General features: G+C 39.6%; 1 protein-coding gene and 1 pseudogene across 1 annotated transcript in view; both read left to right on the forward strand.

The window, feature by feature from the left end:
* The first annotated feature begins 5,366 nt into the window (after window positions 1-5,366).
* Window positions 5,367-6,070, forward strand: LOC102831174 (annotated as a pseudogene).
* A 15,657-nt stretch (window positions 6,071-21,727) lies between these two features.
* Window positions 21,728-24,576, forward strand: part of LOC102841669 (60S ribosomal protein L39-like) — a 42,087-nt gene continuing 39,238 nt past the window's right edge. The window contains exon 1 of the mRNA XM_006837682.1: window positions 21,728-21,881. Within this exon, the coding sequence (XP_006837745.1) occupies window positions 21,728-21,881 (154 nt within the window). The remainder of the gene's footprint in view (window positions 21,882-24,576) is intronic.

Below are 24,576 nucleotides of genomic sequence, written 5' to 3' on the forward strand. Positions count from 1 at the left end.
AGGTTATATTATATTACTGCATTTCCTTGAGAGTGTACACAGCCTTTACGATTAAATCTCACACAATTCCAACAAGTGTGCTGCTTTTATTCACCCAAATTAGAGAGGTTTCCTTCTATTAATTCTGTCTCTTTCACAAGCATCCTTGAGACTCTTTGTCCTTAATTATTTATGTCGATGTCTTGAGTATAAAGAGCACACTTGAAATGGAAGATTTTCTTTAAGTTCCTAACACTTAGCAGCTTTGTTTTCTGCCTAGACCTGCTAACCTGATTTTGTGTTCCTGATCATTTAAACTTTGCATAGCTGGCTCTGTACTGTTGTTGTTGTTAAGTGCCGTCGAGTCGGTTCCGACCCATAGAGACCCTGAACAGGGTTTCCAAGGCTGTAAATCTTTATAGGAGTAGAAAGCCTCATCTTTCTCTCACGGAGCAGCTGGTAGTTTCAAACTACTGACCTTGCGGTTCGCAGTCCAATTCATAACCACTATGCTACCGGAGCTCACTCTGTACTAAAGAATCCAAATTCAAGTTTCAACTGGTTCCGAATGAAGTTGTTGATCCTCTAATTTGAATTAAAGGCCACATTTTTTTCCCACTCTCCTCCATGCCATTTCACATCTAAACAGACACTTTTTCAAACTGTATGTGAACATATAATCTGGAATCATGAGCAATCTTTCTTTTGTCAAGTCAGCAGCAGTCCCTTCTTTCTTCTGTTTCTTCCTCTTTCCCTCCTCATACGGACCCTGTTATTAAAGCAAGAGCAGGGTCCATATGAAGAGGGGAAGAGGAAGCAAGAGGGAGTTCTGGTGTGGTGCTGTGGGTTAATGCACCCAGACTGCAAAGCTGTTTGAATTGCAAGGTCGGTGGTTCAAGCTCACCACCTGCTCCTAGGAAACCCTATACAGGGTCACTATGGGTCGGAACTGACTCGACGGCACTTAACAACAACAACAACATTAAAGCAAGAGAGGAAATGTCAAATGACAGCATGTCTATTACTAAACACATTTTCCCATGCTCCTCTGCAGCGTGGGTTTCTTGTCTGGTGTCAGAACCCAGCCCCACTTAGCCTCTGTGAGAAGGAACCCATGGGGCATGATTTGTACTGAGCCTTGATGCAATAACATGCAGGCAGACAGATGGACAGAGCAGGTATACCACGCATGCTTTTAGAGTAAAACCCATTATGGATAAGCTGGAATCCCACCACACATATTAATAAATGTGTCAAATTCAAGGCTTTGAACAAGTCGATGATGTTGAGTTATACTGATATATATATATATATTTACTGCTAAGAAAATAGTACTGAGAGTCTCATATTGGAAATATCAGTACTGCCCCAGAATGAATTAATTCTACTTGAAAGCACAGGTCAGTTCAGACTGTTGAGCTCTTCACTGCTGAGTCCACAGATACATGAAAGCTGAGTAGTCTGCCGGTGCCCAGCAGAGCAGCTACAGGGGATGTGTCAAAAATTTCTGACAGAAACTCTATTTTCTGAGTACTTTTCCAAACTCAAATTTGGATTCTTTAGTGCAGACTCACAGAAGTCTGCTGAAAACTAAACTTGGCACAAATGTTAGCTTAGTAGAACTCCATCAAATGCAACAAAATAAAGATTAAGAGGGGGAATGCATCACAAACTTGACTTTCTGAAAAGACCAGAACATTGCTTGCAAAAGAGACCAAAGGAAATTCTCAATGTGTGTTAATCTTTCTAGATAGAAAATTACATTTGGCAAGTGCAAGATTATTTACTGCCTAGTAATTTCCAGTAACTTGGAGGAACTAAATAATTCAAAACAGTAAGAACTGAACTCAAGAATGCCTCCGACAGTTCTTGAAATAATTTCTTTCACTCTTGAATTTTTCAGAATTGCATTTTTAGTGGTGTCAACTAACTCAGCCCACAGTCATACTAAAAAATATATATAATTGAATAAAAAATTTTAAATCTCTCAGAATAGCAAAAGAAGAGCTGAATTTGAGAACATTAATAAAAATCTAAGGTAGACAGCTCTGAAAATGGTGAGGGATTGTTCCTAGGGATCCTAAATAAGTTGGAGGATGTAAAAGGAGACTTGAATTATAAAATTTCTTGGAAGCTGATGTTAACTTTCATATGTTTTCAGACCTGCATTTTCAATCACAGGAAGTCCAAGTGACAAAGTTAAATGTTCTAGTAGATGAAAAATGATTATTAAGAATTCTAAGAATATTTGGAATCAAAGACCCTATAAACTTAACAAGTATTTATTACTTCACTTGTTTTTTACCATTATTTAACAAACATGTGTTCAGTATGTACTAGGCAAAACACAAAGGGTCCTGCTTGCACTATGGCTAAGTGTTTGACTGCCCACTGAAAGGTCAGTGCTCCGAACCTTCCAGCAGCACTGTGGAAGAGAAGACCTGGCAATTGGTTCCTATCAAGATGATAGACTTGGATATCTTAGGGAACAGTTAGTTCTGTGAGCTGGAACTGACTTGATGGAACAAAAACCAGCACTTGATACCACCACCCTGAAATCTATCAAAAAAAAAAAAAAAAAAAAAGCCATTCCAAAGATAAAATACTTACGAATAAGTCTAACCAGAGAAATAAAAGACCTATACAAACAAAATGCCTAAATACTACTACAAGAAACCATGAGACTTACAAAAATGGAAGGATATACCATGTTCATGGATAGGAGGATTTAACATTGTGAAAATATCAACACTACTCAAAGAAATCTATAGATAAAATGTTATCCCAATCCAGATTCCAAAGTCATTCTTTAAAGAGATGGTAAAGCAGATCACTAACTTTATATGAAAAGCAAACAGACCTCAGATAAGTGAAGCAGTACTTAAGAAGAACAAAGTTGGAGGCTTCTGACTTCCTGAGCTCCAAAACTGCTACAGAGCCTCAGTAATCAAAATAGCCTGGTACTAATACAATGAAAGGCAGGAAGGTCACTGGAACAGAACTGAGAACCTAGGAGTAAATCCATCCACATACAAGGGGTAAAACACATTAAAAGGAAGAAACAGTCTCTTCAACAATAATGCTGGCATAACTAGAAATCCATATGCAACAAAATGAAGCAAGACCCATATCTCACACCATATACAAAAACAAGCTCAATATGGATTAAAGACCTAAATGTAAAACCAAGAAGTATAAGTAGCATCAATGAAAAAAATAGGAACAAACTTAGGGGCTCTCATTTTTTGTCACTGTTGTTAAGTGCTGTCGAGTTGGTTCTTGACTCATAGCACAGGGTTTCTGAGGAGTGACTGGCATGTTTGAATTAACTATCACCTGTGGTTAGCAGTTCAATGCTCATCCTATAGCAACACACCAGGACTCGAGGGGTTCTGATACATGACATAAATACACTGTCAAATATAACTAACAACACACAAGCAATAGAAAACAAAATAGATGATTGGGACCTCAAAAAATTTGACCCTTATGTGCATCAAAAGATGTGCAAAAAAAAAAGAGCCCACAGCCTGGGAAAAATTTTTTTGCACTGACATAGCAGACGAGTTACTAATCTCTAAAATTTGTGGAAAACTATGTTATCTCTACAAGAAAAAGACAAACAACACAATTAAAATATGGGCAGAGGACATGAACAGATACTTCACCAAAGAAGACATTCAGGTAGACAACAACATGTGAAGAAATTTTTATGATCATAAGCCATTGTTGTTGTTGTTAAATGCCGTAGAGTAGATTCCGACCCACAGCAACCCTGTATAGGATTTCTGAGGAGCAGCTGGTGAGCTTGAACCGCCGACCCTGCAGTCCAAATGGCTTTGCAGTCTGGTGCATTAACCCACAGCACCACACCAGAACTCCACTAGAGAGATGCAAATCAAAACAACAATGAGACATCATCTCACCCCAGCATTAATAGAAAACTTACAAACAAAAACAGGAAACAAAGTAATGATGGTAAGGGGATGGAGAGACTAGGATCCTACTACGTTGCTGGTGGGACTGTAAAATGGTGCAATCACTGTGGAAAACAGTATGGCATTTCCTCAGAAAGTTGGAAATAGAAATACCATATGCCCAGCAACCCCTCTACTTGGTGCATATGCACAAAAAATATGAGCCAGGACACCAGTAGTATATGCATACCCATGTTCATCACAGCACTAGTCACACTAGCAAAAAGTTGGAGACAGCCCATCAATAGATAAACTTTGCCACATCTACACAATGGAATACTATACAACATTGAAGAATAATGATGAATTTGTGAAACATATCACAAGATGGGTGAACCTGTACGCTGAGTGAAATTAGTCAATCACAAATGGACAAATACCATAATGAGACCATATTGTAAACACTCAAGAAAAGGTTTTCATGCTAAAACAAATATTCCTTGATGGCTACCAGGAGTGGAAGGAAGGGAGAATAATTCACCGGTTAGAGAGAACACACATGTTAAACAGGGTGGCAAGAATGGCAATATATAAGAAGAGGGAGATTGGAAGAAGAATGATGAAGACAGGTCAAGACACAGGGAAGCGTGCAAGGGTAAAAGGGGACAGAGATAACTACTGTTATATTGTTGTTGTTGTTGCTATGTGCTATGGAGTCAGTTCCAACTCATAGGGACTCTGTACAGGGTTTCCAAGGCTGTAAATCTCTACGGGAGCAGAACATCTCATCTTCTTCCCGCGGAACAGCTGGTAGTTTCGAACTGCTGACCCTGAGGGTCACAGCCCGATTCATAACCACTATGCTACCAGAGTTATATTTGTTGTTGTTATGTGCCGTCGAGTTAGCTCCGACCCATAGCGACCCTGTACAGGGTTTCCGAGGCTGTAAATCTTTACGGGAGCAGAGAGCCTCATCTTTCTCCCACGGAGCAGCTGGTAGTTTCAAACTGCTGACCTTGCGGTTCGCAGCCCGATTCGTAACCACTACACTACCAGAGCTCCTTTAGGAACACTGAAATAACAGTGTTCTTCAGGCAGATACGTGGACAGATACATAGGCTGAATGGGTATATGAGGGAGAGTGGGAATATTCCCACAAATATATAAACATTTGAAACAAGGTAAGCACACTGCAGTATTCTCTTTGCTGCAAACACATCTATGAATGTGTGTTTGCAGCATATGGGTGACAAAATGATGTAACTTCTTAAATATTATCAAACATCTTTGGGCAATGAGTTTCTGGGCCTGGGGGCTCAGGACCATAGTATCAGGGAATACCATGGTCCACAAAGACAAAGTTTTATGTCCTAATTTAGTGAGTAGTGTCTGGGATCTGAAAAGCTCATGAGCTCCTCATCTCTCCTCTCCCAGTAGCTGTCTGAGGGACCCCAGTAAGAAGCCAGGACCATGTTCCAATGCAAGCTGATGGCCCTAGACAACCACAACCCTACTGGCTTCAACTGTAAAGATGAAACAGAGTTTAGGAATTTTATTATTTGGCTTGAAGACCAGAAAATCAGACACTATAAGATTGAAGACAGAGGGAATTTAAGAAGCAGTGACTGGCCCAAGTTCTTTGAAAAGTATCTCAGAGATGTCAACTGCCCTTTCAAGATTCAAGATCGACAAGAGGCAATTGACTGGTTTCTTGGCTTATCTGTTAGACTTGAATATGGAGATAATGCTGAAAAATAAAAGAACTCTGTACCTGATAATACAAAAAATGCTGATAATGCAACTAAAAATGCAGTGCCATTAGTCAATTTGGATGTAAATAATCCTGGTTTTAAGGCAGTGTAATGGCTTTGGCAAACCTTCTTCAGATTCAGCGTCATAATGATTATCTGGTAACATTAAAGGCAATTTGCATTATGGTTCAGGAGTGCCTGACACAGGATGCAGTTGCAAAGCACATCAAACAAAAGAGGGCTTACCTGTTGCTTTAGATAAGCATAGTCTTGGTTTGGACTCAGGAGATGCAGTTCTTAATGAAACTGCTCTAATCCTGTGATTGCTGCATGCAGGGAGCAACAGACAAAAATAAATGAGCTGTTCAGTCCATTATTGTGGATCCAAAAACAGACCACAGACTGGGGAAAATTGGAAGATGAACATTTAAAGATTTCAGTGTCTCACAGTAAAGTTGAGGACTATGCACATTTCTGGCATGTGTTTGGTAATCTAATGTCATATGTTCAAGGGAGGAATCCCAGAAAATTGACTGTTTGAGAGATTTACCATCATTGCTTTTTTTTTCTTGAATAAAGTTTGGGAAAGTAGATGTGTTTTTTAAAAAAGCTCATGAGTGGTCATCTAAGGTGTAACTATTAGTCTCGCAAAGTGTGGAAGAAAGTAGAGTGCTAAAAATTTGAAGATGCTTGGAATTAACTAGTCCAATGGACTAATGGAACAGGTGATCATCAGTCACCAAAACTCTAAGACCAGAAGATTGCACCCAGCTACCACTACTAACTTCTCTGAAAGGATCACATTAGAAGGTCCCAGATAGAGTGGGAGAAAATGTGGAACAAAAGTAAAAATGATTTAAAAAAAAAAAGACTTGTTAGAAAGAGACTGGAGGAAGCTGAGACTATGGTCTGGAATGGAACTCACCCTCGTGGCCCAAATTCCAGCCAAGCAGTAGATAGGCATATAGGGGAATAACAACACTAATAATACATGCTCAGCATGGAATGGTCAAACATTCAAGGTCAAAAGGGCAACATCTACCTGAGGCCAAAGTTGAGCAGGATTGGGAAGGAGGGTGGAATGGAAATGACCCTGGGGAGGAAGTGGAGTAACTGTTGTTACATGGAGAGGACACTGGAATCACTGAGATGAAACAGAGGATATGATTTGTTGAATATAAAACTGATGGTCTTCTCTGTAAACTTTCACTCAATTCAGAATAAAAGGACTTAAAAAAAAAAAAAATCTACCCAAAAGATAAATACACATTAATTTGAGAATGTTTTATATCTCCCATTTTTATCATGGTATCTACAGTACAGTAACATTTCACATAAGAAACAGCTTGAAAGTTTTAGGATTGTGACCATCTTTGAAAAGAACCAGGCACCTTTATCTAATGCCATATGAAACTGAGAGACAAAACCCATTTCTGCTTGCTCTAATGGAAGAGAGAAAGGCCTTAGATGTAGGCGACCTCTGAGATAATGGACTGTGAAATGATGAGGCGAATGAAATTCAGAAGGCTTCGCTCATGGACACCAAGTGAGCCTCGGGAGCCAAGAGTTAAAAGCAACCCTTCTTCCTTCTTTGCTCCTCTCTTGTCCATTTCTGTTCTAGACCCTTTACTTTTGTATTTCATTTTTAAATACAATCATACTTAACAGTGATGAGACCAGAAAAGTCACACTAGGAACTGCATGTAGAGAAAATAAGAAAAGAAGGATTAAGGTAGAAGCAGCAGTAAAAACAAAACAAGACAGAAAACTTGCGTCATGACAAGAAGGAAATAAAACATTTACAGCATCATTTAAAGAATACTTCTAAGTGTCTATTCTATGGTGGGCAGAACCTAAGGGCAGCACATAGGGAACCTGAGAACGATGAAGTGAAAGAGATCAGTGGTCGTCCACAAAATCAGAAGACTGTTAAATGTTCTGTTATGAAAAGTGGGCAGATTTGCTATGGCAGATGAACTAACATGAATGATTTGGGCAGGTATCTTTTTTGAACTTCCAATAATAGTGATCTGAAATGAATATGCTGCAGTGTCCAATTTTACAATCCGAGGATAGCTACATAAGATTTATTATTTTCTGTATTTATAAGCTATTGAATAATAAAAATAACACTTTAACAAAATTTTTATTTAAGGAAGAAAGCTATTGTAAATGTAGGCAGTTAGGAGGATCCATTCTAGTATGTCTAGTTTTCTCACTACTGAGCTGCCTGATTATTTTCCATCTTCAAGAAGAGGAACAATGGACGGGGAATATAAGAGAAAAGACTGCCCTCAATATGATACGTCAGTGGCCTTTTCTGGAAAATGGGATGGTCATTTCCAGATGGAAGTGAATTATCTGAACATAATTATATTGAACCCCTAGCTTTAAAAAGAGTGATTCAATGCATACACTATTCATGTGGGTTACTCTTACCCTTCTTTATAGAGTGTGAAGTGAGGCTTCAGAGACAAGGTTAATGGGTGCCACATTTTCATTGCTTCTAAAAAATGTATGATTACAGTCTGCAGTTTGCACACTTAAAAGTACTGATTAGCAGTGCAAGACCATGACTGAGCTTTTTTGTTTGTTTGTTTGTTTTTAAATCCCTCACAAGACTTATTTTTCTTTCAAAACGACCATTCAACATTTTCTATGTAATCCTCAAGAATCTTATTCATTGGGGACAGGAGGAATCAAGAAGGAAGGGAACCCACAGACATTCTATATAATTTTGGCTTATACGTGAGGAGTTTTTTTAAAGTTCAGGGAGAAACTCCATTATCATTTAATTCCACTTTTTACAATAAGATTTCTGAAGCCCTTTCACATGCTTCCTGAAGTTAATAGTAAGGAGCTAGAGAGTTTTCCAACAAAGCACAGTAGAAAACAAGCCAGAAGCATTTTTCTGGTGAGGCAAGAGTCACTTGAGATATATTGTTAAATCTGAGAGGAGGGAATATATCACAAGACACAAGTGGAACTACATAGCACCCATTTCCCCCCCTAAAAATGCAGCCTCCATGCATGAGGATTAGATATATACCCACAATAAGAGGGTGTATTGGTCTATAATTTTCAATATTACTTTCTTGTATTTTTATTATATGCTATTTTTTAGCTAGTATAAGAACAGGGTCTCATAAAGCTAATATTTATTCTTCCATGTTTATAGAGTTAGCAGTGCATTTCAGGAAATGAGAAACTCTGAGAACTCAAATATAACTTTGTGTCTTGTGCACAAAAGAAGACAGGACAGAAAAATCACCATGGTTTTGAAACCTGGCCCAGAAATTCAGTCAAAAGCTTTAAATAATTAAAAGCACTAGATAATGAAATCCCTTGGATGATACTTTCTCCATAATGGTAGTCTTTTTATAGATGAAAAACCTTATCACTTAGGATTCCTCATCTTACTAGAAAGTAAAGAAAGGAAGAAAAGGATTCTTGAGTCCAGTTCTCACTTTCAGTTCCCTATTTACTGAACTCAAGGAGCTCTGGTAGCGTAGTGGTTATGAATCAGGCTGCTAACCTCAGGGTCAGCAGTTGGAAACTACCAGCTGTTCCGCGGGAGAAAGATGAGGCTTTCTGCTCTCATATAGATTTACAGCCTCAAAAACCCTGTACAGGGTCACTATGATTTGGAACCGACTCCACGGCACATAACAACGACAACAATTTACTGAACTCTGGTGTGGTGCTGAAGGATAAGCACTGGACTGATAACCGCAGGTCAGTAGTTAAACTCGCCATCCCTCTTGAAGAACCTTTACAAGGTGGCTCTAAGTCAGAGTCAACTCAAAGATACACAAAACAATAACACATTTACCAGACCCACCTGGGTCACCATGATTAAGAATTGCTAACTGGTTTTGTTTTAGTCATTAAGTTATTGTATTTGGCAGATGCTAAGGTAGATATTTCTACCACTTGTCTGTTAGTTTGTTGCTCTATTATGGCTGCCTGTTGCCGTGATGCTGGACGCTATGCTACTGTTATTTTAAATACTAGCAAGGTCATTCATGGTGGATAGGTTTCAGTGATGCTTAGTGATTAAGGCAGACAACGAAGAAGGAATACGTGGTCTAATTCTGAGAGGCTACACATGGAAAACCTTATGAAGATCAGGGAAACATGGTCTTATCAGTGCTGGAAGATGAGCTGCTCAGGTTGGCAAGCACTCAAAAGACAACTCCTCAAAGTAGAGTTGACCTTAGTGATGTAGATAATGTATATCTTTCAGGACCTTCATTTACTGATGGGGTACAACTCAAATTGAAAAGAAAGAAAAAAACTGAAAACCTCCATTCATCCTTGGAATGAGGAGTGTATGAAGTATGATAATTTAGAGAAATTTAATTTTCATCAAAAATTAAATTGAAAGCATAAAGATCAATATCTTAGGCAATAGTGAGAAGAAATGGACTAGTACTGATCAACAATCATGTGGCTTACTACGCTGGGAATGACAAATTAAAGAGGAATGACATTAAAGCCAATGAAGGTGTAATTGAGGAATTCTGCCAACTTTTCTTGGAGTCCTGATGTGGCGATGTGAGTTAATGTGCCAGCCTGCAAAGCCATTTGAACTACAAGGCCGATGGTTCAGGTTCACCAGTTGCTCCTTGGAAACCCTATACAGGGTCGTTATGGGTTGGAACCGACTTGACAGCACTTAACAACAACAACAACAACAACTTCTTAGGTCTGAAAATAATCAAACAGGCAATCAAGATGCATTGGTAATTAGTGGTGACTGGAATGCAAAAATTGGAAACCAAAAGGAGAAATTAGTAGTTGGAAAATAGGACTTCGGTGATAGAAACAATGCTAGAGATACCATGATAGAATTTTGCAAGACCAATGATTTATTCATCACAAATACGATTTTCAACAACTTAAATGTTGACTATACACATCAACCTTGCCAGATGCAACTCACAGGAATCAAACTGACTACATCTGTGGAGACAGATGATAGAAAAACTCAATATGATCAGCCCAAACAATGCCAGGTCCAAATGCAGAACAGGCCATCAATTGCTCTTCCACAAGTTCAGGTTGAAGCTGAAGAAAATTGAAACAAGTCCATGGAAGCCAAAATATGGCTTTGATTATATCCCACCTGAATTTAGAGACCATCTCAAGAACAGATTTGATGTGTTAGATACTATTGCCTGAAGACCAGAGGAGTTGTGGGATGACATCAAGGACATCATATATGAAGACAACAAAAGGTCACTAAAAACACAGGAATGAAAGAAAAGGTCAAAACAGATATCAGAAGAGACTCTGAAATTCACTCTTGAATGCAGAGAAGCTCAAGTGAATGGAACAAAGGATGAAGAAAAAGAACTGAACAGAAAATTTAATAGGAAAACCTGGGAAGACAAAGTGGATTATAATGAATAGTGAAAATAACTGGAGTTAGAAAACCAAAAGGGAAGAAAATGCTCAGCATTTGTCAAGCTGAAAGAAGAACAAATTCAAGTCTTCAGTTGTAATATTGAAGGACTCATTAAGCAAATCTGTTGCAGAAGACCTCCTTAAAGTGTTAAAAAGCAAAGATATCAGTTTGAGCACCCACGTCATAATATTTTCAACCCCCTGATATGCAAGTGAAAGTTGGGTCATGAAGATCATAGAATAACTGATGCATTTGAATTATGGCGTTAAAAAATATATTAAAAGTACCATGCACTGCCACAAAAACAAACAGGTCTATGTTGGAAGAAATACAGCCAGAATGTTCCTAAGAAGCCAGGATGGCAAGAATTCATCTCTCATAGGTCAAACATGTTTATCAGGAGGGATCAGTACCGGGAGAAGAACATCATGTTCAGAAAGTTGAGTGTCAGCGAACAAGAGGAAGACCTCCAACAAGATGAATTGACACAGTGGCAGGAGCAATGGGCTCAAACGTAAAGTAACTGTGAGGATGTCACAGGATTGGGCAGTATTTCATTCTGTTATGGACAAGGTTACAGTCTGGCAATCTTACTTTCAGCCAAGGCATTAGATGGGTCTTGGCTGAAAGTAGAGATTACCAGAAAGATGCTTATTTGAGCTTATTGACTATGCAAAAACATTCAACTGTGTGGATCATAACAAACTTTAAATAACATTGTGAACAGTGGGTATTCCAGAACAATTGTGCTCATAAGGAATCTGTACATAGACCAAGAGACAAGCAGAACAAGGGGATACTGAATGGTTTAAAATCAGAAAAGGTGTGTGCCAGGGTTGTATCCTTTCACCATTCTTATTCAATTGATATGCTGAACAAATAATCCAAGAAGCTGTATTATATGAAGAATACATGACCTCAGGATTGGAGAAAGACTCATCAGCTATCTGAGATATGATACAACCTTGCATGCTGGGAGTGAAAAGGATTTGAAGTACTTATTGATGAAGATCAAAGACCATCGCCTTGTTATGAATTATACCTCAATGTACAGAAAACAAAAATCTTCAAAACTGGACCATTTAATAACAAACTTCATGATTAGTGGAGAAAATATTGAAGTTGTCAAGAATTTCATTTTGCTTGGATCCACAGTCCACACTCAAGGAAGTAACAGTCAAGAAACCAAAGAGTAGTAAAGCATTAGGTAAATCCGCTGCAAAAGATCTCTTTAAAGCATTAAAGAGCAAAGAAATCAGTTTGAGGACTAAGGTGCTCCTAACCCAAACCATGGAATTTTTCAATCACCTCATATGCATGTGAAACCTGGACAGTAAAGAAGGAAGACCAGAGAAGAAGCAATGTATCTGGAATTATGGGGTTGGTAAAAAATACTGAATATCATATGGACTGCCAGATCAGGAGTTCTGTAGCTTTTCTTGACAATACAGCTTCTAAGAAAGGAGGATCTATATTAGGTTTAAGAAAAAAACAACAACACACAAAACAAACAAAAACTCTGGATCCATGGGTATGAAGATTTGAAAAGAAATTAATCTTACTGGTTTCAGATAGACCAAGTGAAGAGTATGCTTTGCCATCAAGTTGATTCCAACTCATGGTGAATTTTTGTGTCAGTGTAGTTCTACAGCTAATTTTTCAAACTGGATCACCAGGATTTTCTTCTGATGCACCACTAGATGCACTTGAACCACCAGTCTTTCAATTAACAGCCAAGAGCATTAACCATTCGTACGATATAGGGATTCCTGCTTATACTTTGTTGCTGTTAGTTGTAAGTTGATTCTGACCCATGGTAACCACATGTGTCCAGAGAAACTGTGCTCCACAGGGTTGTCATAGCTGTGACCATTCAGAAGCATATTGCCAGCCTGTCTCGCAAGGCACCTCTGGGGGTGGGACTGAACTTCCAACCTTTTCAAGCTAGTAGTCAAATGAGTAACTGTGCCACCCAAGTGCTCCCACTAGTAGACTAACCCTCTGCTGTGGAGTCCATTCCAGCTCACAGTGACCCTGTATTATCTCAGAGACTGTCAAGATTTACTGGAGCAGACAGCCTCATCATTCTTCCGCATGGAGCAGCTGCCAAGTTTGAACCCACTGATTCTGTGGTTAGCAGCCCAAGTTTAATTCACTGAGCATTTAGGTAACTTCTCATATCCTTTGCAACCATACTGTTTCTGTGGATACACTTGTTAATTTCCAACACTCAATCTTACCTTCTAAATTGACAGAGTTGGGGATGAAAGCACAACTTCCCATCTACCTCATCCCACAGCAAATGCCCTGTGCCCACACTTTAAAGTGAGTTAATCACGAGGCCCCAGCAATGAAGGGTGCTGGGCCAAACTGCATTCTTGCCTAGTACTGCAGTAAAATCTACTTTGATTTCTCAGTAGAAATAAAAAGGAGAGAGAGAGAAAAAAATGCAGTAAAGGGCTATTAAGGGAGAAAACATTTGTCACTGTGGACAGTATAAAAGTCTCACCAAATGAAGTAAATGGCTGTGGAGAAAGACATGCCATTCTGAGGAAAGTACTGCATTTCTTCTCCCTGGCTCTTCATTTAGTTTTCTTTCTTTCAGTGAACCAAGCTTTAGCCTATATACTCTGCCTCTTTCTCCTTTTATCAAAGATGCATGAACTGGGGTTAACCTTCTGTTAGGTCTTTGTAGAAAAGTCCTTTCAGAGTAAAAGTGTTTCACTTGGAACAATTTCAACAGTAAAACCTGTCCTTCCAAAATAAAGTGCTTGCATTGTCCAGCCATCTTTTTCCTTGAGTAATTATATTTAAAATACATGTTCAAGTTGTTAATATCCACACATTAAAAAGTTCTGTCATTATAAATAATCGGAAGAGTCCCCATTTCCCCCAGTAGAACTAAATGAAAACATTCTGGCCACCAAGACTCTAATTTCAAAAAGGTCAAAATGATAAAACTGTGCAATTTTTTATTTTTCAGTCATTCAAAATATCATATATCCATATGGGTTTAATTAATTGAATGCACTTAACAAAATAAAGGTAAATACGCAATATAAACTGATTCAATCTGTTGAGCTAGAATTTATAAACACAGGAACAAAATTTGCTTTAAGACAACACAGGGCAGATTGTATTTCCAATATCTTTGAAGCATCCACAATGTATGCAATGAGAGGTGAGAGAAGTAACATATCAAATTTCTTTTCATTTAAATCTACCTCTCAATGAATTCAACGGATTAAATCTGGGCACAACCTGCTTCTAGAGTTCTTATTGCAATTGAGTGTGACTACTATCCATTCAGAAATCATTCCTAAAATTAATTACCTGCAGTAATAGAAATGTAAAAATTACCACAAACCTTACAGCCACCAACAGCAGTTCTGCAGACAAATGAGCTCTTTGGGAACTTGATTGAAACAAGGCATTCACTAAAATCTTTTCAATGGAAGTGGTTCACCAAGGAAGTCCCGTGGACAATACCGTGGCTCTGACATGCTAGATGCTTCTGGAAGCAAGAAAAAGTACACTGTTAGGTCAAGGTTGAAGAAACGTTACTGTAAGTCATGCCCACTGTGGTTGGAGGGCACTTCTGTTATCATTGTTGTTGTTATGCCCACTGTTGAGTTGATTCCAACTCATAGCAACCCTGGTTGACAAGAAGAATGGCCCCATAGGGTCTTCTTGGCTATAATCCTAGTGGAAGCCATTTGGCAGGCCTCTCCTATGGAGTTCCTAGGTAGGTTGGAATTGCCAACTTTTGGGTTAGCAACTAATCACTTAATTGTTGCAACACCTTAGCATTATGATACCATTTTTTTTTTTATTAAGTTTGTACAGATTATCTGCTTACCCATTAATGGAATGTTGTTGCTGTTGTTAGGTGCCATCGAGTCAGAACCGACTCATAATGACCCCATGCACATCAGAACAAAACAATATCTGATCCTGGGCCAACTTCTCTACTATTGCCACACTTGAGCCCATCAATGCTGCCACCTGGCCAATCCATCTCATTGGGGGTCTTCCTCTTTTTCTCTGACCCTCCATCTTACCAAGCATTATATACTTCTCCAGAAACTTCTCCCTCCTGACAATATGTCCAAAGTATTAGAGACAAAGTTTGGCCATCTTGGCCTCTAAAGAGAGCTCTGGCTGCACTTCTTCCAAAACAGATCTATTGGTTTTCTTGGCAGCCCATGACACTTTTAGTATTCTCCTCCAACACCATAATTCCAAGGCATCAATTCTTCTATGATCTTCCTTACTCACTGTCCAGCTTTCGCATCCATATGAGGTTATTGAAAATACCATGGTTTGGGTCAGGTAGAACTTCACTTTTCGGCACTGTATGTATGCATTTCTGAAGATCTGGAGTATTTTATAACTAAGCATACTTGTGCTTTGTTCTGTGCTCTTTACCTAACCAAGCGGTAACTGAAGAATTATTGACAGAGTCTGAGCACAAAGGGAATCAATCGTATATTTGCTGAGCACCTGCCAGATGTGAAGGAGCCCTGGTGGCATAGTGGGCTAAATATTGGGATGCTAACCACAAGTCTTTTGGTTCAAACCCACCAGCCACTCCAAAGGAGAAAGATGAGGAAGATGGCTCCCTTAAAGATTTAATCTCAGAAACCAAAAGGAACAATTTTACTCTCTCCTACAAGGTGGCGACTAGGGTAGTGAGTTTTGGTTTTGGAGTTTTTGTTTTGTTTTGTTTTCTGGCTTTTACCAGGTGTGAGACACTGTGGCAGGGATTTTACATACATGGACTCTTTAATCTTAACAACAACCCTGCAGTTGAGGAACACTGGCTTCATTTTACGGATCAGAAAATGAATGCATATATTTCTGCGGTCAGGGTTGATACTTGGGTCATTTAAAGCCCAATGACCTCATTTTGCTCAGTTGGCTACATGATTTAAAAAAAAAAAAAAAAGATTTCAAAAGCAATATTGATTAGCAGATTTTGTTGTTGTGTGCTGAAGAGTCCATTCTAACTTACAGAAACCCTGTATAGGATTTCCTAAGAACGGTGGGTGGGTTTGAACTGCTGGCCTTGAGGTAATCAGATAAGAGGACAGAAAATGTTATAATGATAATATATTTAGTATTTCTATATTAAGACATTTCCTTTCCTTATTTGCCCTGGTAACAAAAGGTTGGCAGTGGGAATCCACCCAGCTAATTCACAGAAGAAAGCATCTGGTGATGTACTCCCATGAAGACCCCAGCCCAGGTACCCCTATGGGGCAGTTCTATTTGGTCATATGGAGTTGCTCTGCATGAATAAGAACAACAACAGTCTGCTGTAATTTCATATCATACGTTGTTTACCGAATACAATGCCATGGGAACACAGGTTTTCAGCAGAGCTCTTGTCTTCTTGTCTTTCTTCCTCATGCACACAGAGGGCTTACTGAAAGCCAAGAAGAAGGTGTGTGGGCTGGGTACAGCAAAGATGGCAAAGCAAATGTTTTGTCATCCTGTGGCACCATGATGTTTGTCTTTGTCATCATGGTGAAAGTGAACATTACACTTTCCCGATGCAAATCTTTTGAGGCTATCACTTGGGCATGGCCTCACTGTTGTTGCTGTTGAGTTGGGTCTAACATGACAAACCCAGTGGGATAGAACAAAACTGTCTCTGCATCATCTTCATGATTGCTCGTAGGCAGACCAGATTCTGTTGTCATCCACAGCGTTTTCATTGGCTGATTTTTAGAAGTAGGCTGGTAGGCCTTTCATTCTAGTTGGTCTCAGTCTGGAAGTTTCGCTGAAACCTCTCTACCATGGGTGGTGCTGCTGGCATTTGAAATACCAATGATATAGCTACCAGCATCACAGCAACATGCAAGCCACCAGAGCACGACAAACTGACAGACGGTCCTCATGGCTATGTCCATTTTAATTGCGGAAGGTGACTAAGATGCTCAGCAGAGTCCCCACTGGATGTCCACTCCCCTTTAGTCTAATATCTGATGTTGTCAGTGTCAACACATAGAGTCACACAGCTAAGCCCCCAGGCATTTCAACACTCAGTCTTACACAGGGTTACTGCTCACCAAGTAAGTACTTTAGAATGTCCCAGTTTTTACTGATTTAGATTTTAGTCTTCATCTCGGAGATTTTTGCTAGCCATCTTGTACTTCATCAGCTACTCAGAAGGGCGACAATGGTGGAGCTGGGAAAGTCACTCACAACTTGTTGAAACTTTGTTTTGTTTTTGATGGCAGGCATTGAAGTCATGCAAAAAGAAATAGGGAAATGGTTGATAGAATTTTCCAAGTTCTGGAGCACTGAATTCTGGGATTATTGTATGGGGGGACCTCAAGAACAGAGCAAGCAGAGCTGCTTTTTTATTGCAGGAAAGAAGGAAGAAGAGCTTGACAAAGAATGGACAAGAAAAAAAGAGTATCTGGACTAAGGAAGAGAAACATGAAATAAATAGAAACCGTTCTTAAAACTTCACAGACTAGCATTTTCTTTATGCCACACCACTGAAGGTTCCACATTACGTGCCTAAACTAGCAGACCTCATTTCCCGTAAGTTTCCAGTGGCATTTTTTGAAGCATGTTCTCAGCCATTACTTATGCTCATGAGTCAATCAGTAAGTCGGAAACCCTAGGAATGTGGGAATAAGCACAATAGTCTCTTTCTCAAGCATCTTACTTTCCTTTCAAACCACAACCCATGGCTGTCAGCTCAACTCAGACTCAAGGTGACTCTGTGGACAGAGGAGAAGGTGTCCAAGGGTGTAAATCTCTATGGGAGCAGATTGCCACATCTTTCTCCCATGGAGTTGCTGGTGGGTTCAAACCACTGACAAGCATTTTAACTGTGGCACCTATGCCTGTTGGGGGATACAAGTCACTGCCAGGAATTTTACAAAGAGGGTACTAATAAGTGTTTGACAGAATGGGACCTGGAAACCGATTGCCTGAGGGAGTTCCTTCTTCATCAGTTTCTAGCTATACATCTCTGAGGCAAGTATTTAACATCTCTGGCCCTGGCTTCCTCATCTGCAAAACACAGAAAATAGGTATTTCCCTACTAATTGATAATCGAATCGATATAAAGTACGTAACACATGGTCAGAACTGTTTGAGTGTTAGGAAGTAGTAGTAATATCGCCGCATAATAGCAAGAGTTTTATAAGTAAATTGTTAATTTAATTTTATTTTTTTTAAGTGCTTTGAAGCTCGGGAGGAACTGGAGGTCCTATCTGTGGGGATGAGAGGGATCAAGAGGGTTTCAATGAAGAAGGTAGCACTGAAGACCGGCCCTAACTAATCAAACACAAATGACTGAAACAGGAAGCGCCACTTGAAATCAAAATCCTCTGGTGATCATTGTGGGGTTAGAAAGTGAGGGACTTTAGGAAAACAAAGTAAGCCCATGAAATGAGACATTATTTTCCAGGATTGGAGTGAAAGCTGCTAATTGCCATAACAACACACCCAGGAAATGATACAAAGAAGAAAATCTGAGTATTGCTAGTGAGAAGGCACAGTATCCCACTGAATCCTGCTCTATACAACTGTAATCCAAAATGACACCAGGGCTTTTAATGGGACTTAGCAAGCTTTAGACACACCATTTCTTAAACTTAGCCTCAAATTTAAATCACAGGGCTGTGACTCAAATCTCCAATGTGCCCTTTACACGGTATTGTTCAAGAAAACATGCCTGTCACTGTGGAGAGAAACCATATGCCCTTTTATTTTGCAAAGTATAATGAAAAGGTGTCCTCTATTGTTACAAGTGCAAAGTCACAAAGTGATTATGACTATGATTCTCTAGAAGAATGAAAACAAAAACCCTATTTGATTTTGTATCACTCACTTAGAAATGCTGTCCGACCACACTAATGAACATTCTGAGTATGGGAACTTGTGTCCCATGCTCTCGGCTCTGTTTAAGTCGAAAGGAGCGTGGCTGGAATCTCATCATTTATAGATTTAAAACACAGTCCCTCTGAATGCATTTATTTCTCAAGGGTTTATGGAGCCGTGCTACCTTGTCCTTGCCAGCTTCATACAATATTAAACTGAAGAGCTGAAATCACATTGTGACTTGGATTCTGCTCTTGCTTCCAAGCTATAGAAGCTCTGGGTAAGGAAAATGAATTGACAAAAGATCTGGTGTCACCTTTTATGTCTCCCTTCTATTGAACTATGAAAGCCTACCAACTCCTTTTCCCATTCATTTCAATTCACCCTACTCTAAGTTGCTCTAAGAGTCTTGGTGTAGCACTGTAGGATAAGCACTGGATTGCTCATCACGAAGTCGGCAATTCAAAACCACCAGTTGTTCCTTGGGAACACTATACAGGGTCACTATGAGTCAGAACTGACTCCACAGCACTTAATAACCACAATAAGTTTCTCTTGGAGTCCTGGTGTGACACTGTAAGATAAGCACCAGTCTGCTAACCACAAGGTCAGCCATTCAAACCCACCAGCTGCTCCTTGAAAACTCTATGTATACAGGGTTGCTATGAGTTGGTACTGACTTGACGACATTTAATGACAACAACAACATAAACTTCTCTCAGGTTTTTCTTATAACCCATCCTGAAAATAGTCAAAGTTCTGTCATCCTCTTAGGGTTGTGGTAAATCAATAAGCAGGCCTTTGAAATGTTTGTGGGACAATGACATGTAAAGGTAATGGGATTTTTCCAGGAACACTTTGAAGTCCCTTTGTATTTGAATAAATATGAGGTTTAGGGAAGAAAGGAGGAAAGAAGGCAGAAGTAAGAAAAGAAGGAAATAATTTAAATCTCCTACTCAAGAACCTACGATGACTATTTTCTCACAGATCAGATCTAAATTCCTCACCAGGAACAGCTGCTCCCACACATCCTACCCAACTTTAAAACAGAATATTTCTGACCCCAAACCTCAGATTGAACTGACGTTGTTTCCTCACTGAACTATAGTGAATCTCAACTAAAGCTACATCATAATCACCCGGGTCTGTAGAATCAGACTCTCCAGCAGGGAGGTCTCCCCAAGTCCATTTTTAAAGGGCCAAGCAGGTGATTCCGTACCTCACTTGTTAAGAACTACTGCCAAGTAGCTATTTCCTACAGGTATTCTCAACCAAGACTCTCTTCTGGAAGTGAGCCTCTCTAGACTACAACAATATCTGGTTTCTTCTCTAGTTTCTTATTCTGGAGTTCAAATGCTTTAAGCCAGAAGGGAACTTCTATCATTCTCCTGCTGGCTAAAACACACAGCTATGTTTTGTTTGATCCACATGTAGTATTTTGAAAATGGTTTGTGAAGCTCAGGAGGGCTTGTGTTCTCCTTACCACCCGACTCTCATGCAGCTAGACTGTGTCCTGGCCCATGCAAGGATGTGCATTTGCAATATAGATCTGCATTTGCAATACTTAGTTTTGTAGAAATTTACAGCACAAAATGCAAGTCAAATGATTTTTTCCTGTTTAATAGATGTGGCAGGAATTATTTCCTTCAGATCTTAAAGAAGAACAGAGCTTCTGTTATGGATTGAATCATAACCCCACAAAATATGTGCTGTAATTTCTAACTTCTATGCCTAGAGTCATAATCCCATTTGGGAATGCATTCTCTTTGTTAAATTAATGAGGCAGGATTAGTGTAGCATATATCTTGAGTCAATACCTTTTTATACATGGTTTAGTGGTGGTGGTCATGTGCCATCAAGTCGATTCCAACTCATAGCAATCCTGTATAAGATTTCTGGGGCTATAAATCATCTTTCTCCAGCAGAGCGGTTGGTAGATTCTAACTGCTGACCTTGCAGTTAGCAGCCCAACTCATAACCCACTGCGCTACCCGAGTTTGTTTTTTCATATATAAAAGTCATGAAACAAACCAGCTAGGAAGCAGAGAAGGGGGAAGAGAGAGAGAAAGCCACATGAAGATCATCAGGGAGCAGAGAGACAAGACTGTCCTGCAGAGTTGACAGAGCAAGCCTTCCCCGGGAGTAAGACTGTGCATTGAGACTTCCAGTCTCCTGAACTATAAAAAAATAAAGTTCTGTTTATTAAGTCACTTACTTATGGTATTTCTTTTATAACAGCACTACACAACTAAGAGAGAATTTGGTACCAAGAAGAGGAGTTGGCAGTGTGCTCTAAAAAATACTAAAATGTAGAAGTGGTTTTGAACTGGGTAGTGGATGGAGGCTGGAAGAGTTTAAGGTGAAAACCTAGATTGCCTTGAAGAGATTGCTGGTGGAATTCGGGATGACAAAGGCAGTTCTGATGAGCACTCAGAAGGGGCTATAAAGTCTCTACCATTTTACAGAATACATATGGCGCAGGCAAGAGAATGTTGCTAAATATGTGAATGTTAAACATGCCTCTAGTGAGGCTTTAAAACCAAATGATAGTCATGTGATTGGACAATGGGGGAAAGGTGATACCTTTTGTGCAGTGACAAAAAACATGTCTGAATGACGTTCAATAGTTTGGTGGAAGACAGAACTTGTAAATTATGAATTTAGATATCTGCTGATGAGATTTCTAAGCAAGATCTTAAAGGGACCACGTAATTATTCATAACACTTGTGGGTAAAATTTGAGAGGAAAGAGATGAACTTAAAAATGAGCTGTGACTCTTCCTTTCTTCGCCATCCTGTGAGTGCTGCTATGTTCCATCTTCACTATGGCTTCTCATAAAACTTTCAGGATTAAAAGAATACTGGCCAAGAAAGAAAAGAAACAATTATTTGTCCCATTCCCCCAATGGATTCAAGTGAAAACTGGTAATAAAATCAGATACAACTTCAAGAGAAGACACTGGAGAAAAACCAAGCTGAGTCTCTAAGGAGTCGCACATGTGATAACACAGCACATAACATATCCAGGTCGTAGCACTCTCCCACAGCAAGTTCAATTTTGACAAGATTTGATCAGTTGAACTAGTTTTGCAAAACTTCTGGTTTCTTCCTTAATTTTTACGCTTGCGCATTTAAAGAGGTTGTTGGCTAATAAATATGTGAAAACCTTTGGTTTGAAAAAAAAAAAATGAGCTGTGTAAAATGAAAACACAATTTAAATATTTGGCAAACCATGTTGTACAAACTAAGGACCTGTGTCCTAGAATTTTCACCAAGGACATGGCCACACAATCTTTTGTAAAAAAGATTAAACATGGATCTAACCAACAACCACAGCAGAAAAACCATCAGCTTAGACTGAAGGTAATACAGAAAGAATGAAATGGAAGAACATTGTCTGCCTCTTGGAATTCTATAGGCAGGAAGCAAGCCAAAGGGGCTACATTTGTTGTCCTTCATGAAAATAAAAGAATCGTCCCTGGAAACACTCAGAAATCAGCAGACATATTGGAAAGAGCAAAGGAAGTAGGGTCTTCTTGATTTCAAAGGGTGGGGCCACAGTCTCTTGTATCTCTGAAACTCGGCTCTGAAGTGTAGGCTTGCCACCACTGTGTACCAGGGTTACCATCTAAACCTGAGGCGATGGGGCTGCCAGCAGTAGAGGAACAGGGCCTGCCAGGGCCAAGGAAGTGTGGTTGCTACTCAGATGGACTAGGAGAATGAGGCCACCTGAGGCTGAGTTTCTGTCCCAGTGGGCCTTGAAGATGGAGCAGAAGCCCAGGGCTAAGGGGCCTCCACCCAGAATCTAAGGGCCGGGCCAACAGAGTCCAAAGGGTGGGGCCATTGCCCAGATGGTGTCAAAGAAGAAAGGATTGTTTTCAAACCTATAAAGCTATGTGGCATCCTGGGGTGCCGCTGAGGGTTAATGCACTAGACTGCAAAGTTACCTTGAAACCACAAGGTCAGTGGTTCAAGCTCAGAAGTTGCTCCTCAGAAACTCTATACAAGGTCTCTATACAGGGTCTTTATACAGGGTCTCTATGGGTCAGAATTGACTTGATAGCACTTAACAACAGAGATCTAATGTAATTTGTTTTGCTGGGTTGTGGACTTGCTGCCTGTTATCTCTTGATTTCCTCCAATTTCTTCCATTTGTGATTGAAATGTCTAATGTGTGCCTCTTTCACCATATTTTGGAAATAGATAACTTGTAGTCTACATTTCACACGTTCACAGTTGAAGAGAAATTTTGTCCCAGGATAAAATACGTCTAAAGACACACCCATGGTTGGTACAGGAATTTAGAAAATGTGATTTGGGGCTTGGAGTTGATTGAAGATCTGTGGGATGATGTACATACATGCTTTGCATGTGGAAAGGACGTGAATTTTGTGGGCCAAAGAGTGGGATGCTATTGATTAAATTGTGTTTTCCCACAGTTATGTATTGTAATTCCTAACCCCGGTGCCTATTATTGGAGTCCTGGTGTGGCACTGTGGGTTAATGCCCTGGATCACAAGGTCAGTTTGAACACTGTGGTGCATAACAAAACAACAATGCCTATTGTTGGTTATGAGCAGAAATCAACTTGAAGTCAATGTGGTTTGGGTTTTCCGTCTGTGGTTGTAGTCCCATTTGGGACCATGATATCTTTGTTATGGAAATGATGCATTATTAGCTTAGGCTGTGTCTTGTGCCCCAGAGCCAGCACCCTAAATTTGGACTTATAACCTCTACAATTGTGAGAAAATTTGTTTGCTAAAGCTACCCACTTGCGGTTTATCTCTGTTATGGTATCACTAGACAACTAGGATAGCTTTGGACTTACAAGGAAATTTTGTTTCTATTCTCTCTTGCCTTTTTTCTTCTAAAAATGAGGAGTCTGCTCTAGATTTTGCCATGACTTTATAGTTTCCCAACAATTATTGAGTCAATTTCAACTCATAAGGACCCCATGCATGACAGAATGAAACACAGCTCAGTAGTCTTGGCCATCCTCATAATTGTTGTTTATATATATACAGGGTTTTGAACTGGCAGCCTTGTGATTACCTGTCCAATGCTTATTGTACAGAGCCACTACTCTCTCTCTGTCTTTATATATATGTATACTGTTGTCATGTGCCATAGAGTTGGGTCCAACTCACAGTGACTCTGAATGGAATTTCCAAGGTTATAAATGTTTGTAAGAAGAGAAAGCCTTATCTTTTTCCCAAGGAACACTTGGTAAGCTTGAACCGCTAACCTTATGGTTCACAGTCTAGTGTTTATCAAACAGAGTCACTACATACTCTCTCTCCCTCTCTCTCTTTCTGTATATGTATATATAGAGAATGCTGATTGCCTACTGATTATGAATCAGGCTGCGAACCTCACAGTCAGCAGTTCAAAACTACCAGCTGTTCTGCGGCAGAAAGATGAGGCTTTCTGCTCCCTATTCAGGGTCACTATGGGTCAGAATCGACTCGGCGGCACTTAACAACAACAACAACAACATGTCTTTAGACGTATTTTATCCTGGGATAAAATTTCTCTTCAACTGTGAACGTGTGAAATGTAGACTACAATACTGTTGTTGGTAAGTGCCTTAGAATCAATTCTGACTCACAATAACTCTTTATAGGGTTTCCAAGGAGCGGCTGGTGAGCTTGAATCACCAAGCTTACAGTCCAAA

Source organism: Chrysochloris asiatica, unplaced genomic scaffold (assembly GCF_000296735.1).
Source record: "Chrysochloris asiatica unplaced genomic scaffold, ChrAsi1.0 scaffold00022, whole genome shotgun sequence".
NCBI lineage: Eukaryota > Metazoa > Chordata > Mammalia > Afrosoricida > Chrysochloridae > Chrysochloris > Chrysochloris asiatica.